Source organism: Oratosquilla oratoria, chromosome 34, assembly GCF_046742065.1.
Source record: "Oratosquilla oratoria isolate Oo_2021 chromosome 34, ASM4674206v1, whole genome shotgun sequence".
In the NCBI taxonomy this organism is placed as follows: Eukaryota; Metazoa; Arthropoda; class Malacostraca; order Stomatopoda; family Squillidae; genus Oratosquilla; species Oratosquilla oratoria.
This window is the reverse complement of record NC_134810.1, coordinates 29,248,875-29,255,067: the sequence shown is the minus strand read 5'-3', so window position 1 is coordinate 29,255,067 and position 6,193 is coordinate 29,248,875. Positions and strand designations below refer to the sequence as shown.

The window sequence follows — 6,193 nt, the reverse complement described above, 5'->3', positions numbered from 1 at the left end:
GGAGTCCATCTGGACCGGAAGACTTGTTTGCTCTAAATTTGTTTAGTCTGGCTAAGACTTCGATATTCGTACACTGAATATCCTCTATGGAGTCTCCTTAGTGTACCATAACTGGTTCAGGGATTGGCCACTCTACTTCTTCAGTGAATACTGAAGAGAAGTGTGCGTTGAAAATATCAGCCATCTCAGGGTCTGTGTTCTGAAGCGTTCTACTACAGTCACGCATAGGACCAATTTTGTTTCAACAGGTTTTCTGCTGTTAACATATATAAAGAACTCCTTGGGGTTAGTCTTGCAAGATGTAGCCGCCCTCTGCTCTTCATCATGTTTTGCTGTTTCTATCATTCTTTTAAAACGGCCGCGCAAGCGGATGTATTCTTGACGGGCAAAACCGCTACGGTTTGCCTTATGGCAGCGATATGAAGCTTTACTCTTCTATCCTATAAAACGATCACGGAATGAGTCACATAACTCATGAACATTGACACCTACATCAATCGCCAATTCATCAATTCCTCCTCTCAGTCCAGTAAGATCAGCTCTTCTCAGATCAGGAATGGTGCGTCTGCAGTGTTTTTCCTCGAGTTCAGGCACACGTAATTCAAATCTAACGACATTGTGATCACTTCCACTTGTGTACTGTTATCCTCAGTGGTGAACACAAGATCTAGTATATTTTCTCCCCTTGTAGGCTCTTGTACCCCTTGGGTAAGAGAGACTTCATCTGCAAAGTATAATCTACAAGAATGTCACACCCACCAGCCCGGCTTTAAAAATTGACCTCGTCATCTACTACAAAACACGGAAGACATCCAACTTGGTCATAAAGAACAGCTGCCTACCCAAGACAAGTGATATGCAAGAGGTGAATACCGTGTACGAACACACATGCTCCAGTGGCAACTGCAGTCGCCCTAACTCCAAGTACATCGACGTAACCACCACAACACTGTCGAAGAGGATCTCAGCCCATTTGCAGGACGGCGCCATAAGGAGGCATTACCTGTACGAACATGGGCTCGTACTCAAAAGGCACCACATGGAAAACAACACCACCATCATCGAGAGAAACAACGACACCAGACGACTAAGAATGACAGAAGCGGTGCTCATTTTCAACCAAAAACCCGCTATCAACATCCAACAACAGCCCGAAATGTCTTTACCAACCAGAAGGCAGAGAATGATTCCCGTGCGCTGATTGGCTGACGCCACCGTCCCGGGCGCTGCCCGGTGATCCACTCCCCACCGCTATATACCGTCCCACAGCCACTTCGATTCATTCTCCGTCATCAATTTGACCAGCCCACACCTCCTGAAGATGGCCAGTTAAGGCCGAAAGACGTCTCGAGAGATATACACCATGGACTTCAGCAATCTGCTTAAGAACCTGCTTCCAGACGACCGCACGTTGGTGCGCAACTTAGAAAAGCATTTCTACAAGCATAATAATGCTATTGCAGCTGTTGACTTCAACAACGCATGCATCATAAATGGCCTCCTTCCAATACATATATATATATATATATATATATATATATATATATATATATATATATATATACATATATATATACATATATACAAACATCCATACATACATACATGGACATATACATACATACCCATATACATATATGCATACATACAGACATACATATATACATACATATATACACAGCTACGGAGTTCAGAGAAAGCAATAGAGATAACGATGCAAGGAATAACACAGAAGGGCAAGAAGAGAACAAGTTGGGTGAGAGAGCAGACTGGAGAGCAGGCTGGCGGCGACAAAGGAACAAATATGGGACAAAGCAGAGCAGTAGCTAGATAGGAGAATGACAGGAGCAAAAGCGTTGCCGACTAGGGATCGCGTGTTGAGAAGCGTAGATGAGGGAGACCGGACAAAAGGTGGAGAGACGAAATAGAGAAGTTTGCAGGAGAGAAGTGATAAGTTGACTTTGTCCTGGGATTCGAGGAAAAAGTTGGGAGAGGCATTCGCTGGGCAGTGGGCAGCAAATAGCTAATGAAAACTTAATTCAGTCTTTTTTTTTTTTAGGGGGGTGGGGGTTACTTTTGTTTTTTGTTTTTTGTGTAGTTTCAGCTTTTAAGGAATGTCATAACATTGGAGTTTTACATTTTCTAAATTCCTTGAATTAATCTAGTGTTTTCAATATGACACCATATTGCCTATTATCTACTTGCTATCGTTTAGGAGTTTTTTGATAAATTGCCAAGAAATAAATGTACAACATACACGTTTATCTCACCCCGCCCCTTCTCTCCCTCCTCCCTTTGCAGATCAGCGCCGCCATGCATTTCCAGAAGCTTTTGTTCCTCGCCTCCTTCGCCGTCTTCGTCGGCGTCGCGAGCCCGGTCGTCCTCCTGGATCCGAACACCGCCCTCACCCTCGGCCTGGTGACTGTCAACCCAAGCCTCGCCGCTGTAACAGCAGGAGGCCTCCTCCTCGGCGCCGGTCTCGGAGTCGGACTCGGAGCCGCGAAGCTGGGTGCCGTGACGGCTTTCCGGTCCAAGAGGCCAAGGCACTCTTCGGGACATCGGTACGGGCCTTCAGCGACGCACTCGGCCGGCCGTTTTCTTTCTTCATTTCTCCCGAGAGGTCTCTTCAACAAAGGACGGGGTTCTACCGGGTACAGAACCGGAACCGGTCACAAGTCCCACGGATCAAGGCGCCCGCACCACCAACAGCAACAACATTATCATCGCAAAGCTGACAGTGTCACTTCGTACACGTCTTACAGGAGGAAACGGACCGTCCCAGAAGCCATAACCGATAAGGATAACCTCGACGTTCTCTCCAACAGCATCGGGGACTTTCTCGACCTCGACACCGACTGCAGCCTTCTTTTGGCGTGCGAGCTCGCCACTTTTTCAGGAGCTCCTGACGTTTCCGAAGACCTCCCTCTCATTCTGTTCCTCATGAAACCTCGAAAGACTCTCGATTCCCTTGACTTTATCAAGAACCTCCACCTCGAACCCCTTCGTCGAGCTGCTGCCCTCGGGTACTCGTCCAAGGACCCCGCCCTCTGCGTCAGAACTTTCGATAAGTGCACCTACAGCGTACCCCAGATCAAAGACGTCCTCCAGCTGAACGGTTTCACAGTTGGGACTTAAAGGATCCTATCAACTACTGCAGAATCGTCACCTCGGTTTCTGTCAATATTAGTTCCTTTACGTTCTAGAATATCTGTTTTAGCACCGCTCTTAGATCGAGTTAGAAATGGATCAGTAAAGATTTATCCCTTAAATATTCAGAGGGTGCCAACAAAATGAACAGAATTGTTTGCCGACAGCTGGAAGATGACGGTGAAAATCGTCCTGCCCGTTAATTAAAGGGGCACGAGAACTTTTTGATGCAGTGTAAACCGTGCGCTCTTGAAACATGAATCTGATGACAACGACCTGAGAAAGGTACAGACGGATTTACTACAAGATATCTAGCTGACAGATTTCCCAATACAATTTTTGTGTCTGTTGTGTCGTATGTTATCTTACCAGTAATTAAGTTAATGTCGTGGTTGCATCCTGTTTCCACGATTGATAATGTGGATATCAAACATAATAGAGTATTTTTATGCCTGGTCTGTTTCTTTATCAGTAGCACGTTGAATTCTAAATATTTTCGGAATGGTAGAGAGGCCCATTAAATAAACCTTCCAAGGTCTATCTGGGAACTGATAACACTATGTATCATATAATTTTAAAAAGGAGGAAAAAACAACGAATTTCAAGTTCTTAGTGAGAAGTAAAAACACTAAATATGACATACTTTTTCCCAAAAAGACGGGAAACAATGAGCTTAAACTGTTTAATCGAAAAATAAAATAAAAATAAAGAAAACCTCTCGCACTTACCTCAACGTGAATCCGTCCGAGAGCCTTGCGTCGAAGAACCTCGCGGGCAATGTGAGGCAGCGTCAGTTCAGCCGAAGAGACGCTGGCCACGTCCTCAGAGGACATCACCTGTAACAACCAAGAACCATGTCATGTGACCCCGAGGTCATCCTTACTATGTACATTCAGAAGAAAATAAGTATCAACCCTCTTAATGGGAAACATGCATGAATTAAATGGAACAATTTCTTTATCTATTGCAGAGGTTGGTAGGCCTATGTTCTCTATTATCACTGAACACACACACACACACACACACACACCGCACGCGCACACACACACACACACACACACACACACACACACACACACACACACACACACACGACTCGGTGGCGCGGTTGGTAGAGTCTCCGGCTGTTACTACGGCGGTCCGGGTTTGAATCCTGCCCAGGGCTGAAATAATTTCAGTATCGCTGCGCTTCGAGTCGTTACTCCAACTCTCTTGGGCGGGGAGTTGGGGATGTGTGTGCGTTTGAGGTCACAGCATTACCCATAGATCGGTCGTACGAGCTCTGAGCTCTCTTCCAGGAGGGAAATAGCTGTCGATCACGAGTCCAACAAGTGATCCAAAAAAGACCATGGTGAATACACACCCACACACCCACCCACACACACATATATATATATATATATATATATATATATATATATATATATATATATATATGCAATAAAAACACTAGGAGCGTGTGTTCACAAATGCGTAAGTAACCACTAGGAAAAGTAAACTAACGAAGCAGAGCGCTTTCGTATAATTACATCTTCAGTGCAGATACAAAGAAGGAAATTATAAGATGAAGAAACAAGGTACAGAATATATGACATAGTGAAGAGGGCATTCGGAGAGGTAGTGGAAGAAGTACACGTGGCGGACGTTTGGGCCGTCCTGGTAGCCAACAAGTATGGGACGTTTGGGCCGTCCTGGTAACCAACAAGTATGGGACAACTGCTCATAATTTGTATTACAATTCAAACAATTTTGAAATTTCATGAGAAATAAAACTATCTAATTTGTACAAACCTTGATGAAGATTAACATTTATCCCCTTACTAGATTTGATCAAACTGCATTCAATTAATTTTCTTTCTGTTATGTTGTTGTTGTATGTGATGACTTTAGCGTTATCCCAGTCAACTGGGTGGTTAAAATGGTTCATGTGGTTGAATATACCGCTAGATTGGTTTCTCTCTCTAACGTATTTCTTGTGTTGAATCAATCAACACAAGAAATACGTTAGAGAGGGAAACCAATCTAGCGGTATATTCAACCACATGAACCATTTTAACCACCCAGTTGACTGGGATAACGCTAAAGTCATCACATACAACAACAACATAACAGAAAGAAATTTAATTGAATGCAGTTTGATCAAATCTAGTAAGGGGATAAATGTTAATCTTCATCAAGGTTTGTACAAATTAGATAGTTTTATTTCTCATGAAATTTCAAAATTGTTTGAATTGTAATACAAATCATGAGCAGTTGTCTCATACTTGTTGGTTACCAGGACGGCCCAAACGTCCCATACTTGTTGGCTACCAGGACGGCCCAAACGTCCGTCACGTGTACTTCTTCCACTACCTCTCCGAATGCCCTCTTCACTATGTCATATATTCTGTACCTTGTTTCTTCATCTTATAATTTCCTTCTTTGTATCTGCACTGAAGATGTAATTATACGAGTGCGCTCTGCTTCGTTAGTTTACTTTTCCTAGTGGTTACTTACGCACATATATATATATATATATATATATATATACATATATGTATATATATATATATACATATATTTATATGTATATATATAAATATATATATGTATATTTATATATACATGTATATATATATATATATATATATATATATATATATTTCTGGGCACAGGTTTTCACTAAGGTAATTCTGGTTGAAATCAACTGCACTAGTTACTTTAACAATCTTCAAGACTGTATTCTTTAATTTGGAGAATACTTTCCTATTAGCAACTGAGAGTGACTGGAAGTACAGTAGTCATTCATGACTCTCAAAAGAATATACGCAGTGCATGCCAACTGGTATATTTTTGCATAGTAATAGTATTGAACAACTATTGACTCCACCGAAACTATAGTTTTTCGCCTCGTCGTGAGGCGTCTTCAGGGTGAGGACTGCTTTGTTAGGATGCTCTGCTATGTTGAAAGGTCTTCCAAGGAATAATGACCGCTGGTTGGGTGGGCTGGCTTATAAGGCGGTGTAACAGCTCAGCCTGCCTAGCTCAGACGGAATACTGGCCCCTC

The 6,193-nt window shown here is 42.9% G+C and overlaps 1 protein-coding gene across 1 annotated transcript in view; it reads right to left on the bottom strand.

Moving 5' to 3' along the window:
- Window positions 1–3,704: 3,704 nt before the first annotated feature.
- Window positions 3,705–6,193, bottom strand: part of LOC143018425 (uncharacterized) — a 265,497-nt gene continuing 263,008 nt past the window's right edge. The window contains exon 3 of the mRNA XM_076173784.1: window positions 3,705–3,983. Coding sequence (XP_076029899.1) covers window positions 3,705–3,983 — 279 coding nt within the window. The remainder of the gene's footprint in view (window positions 3,984–6,193) is intronic.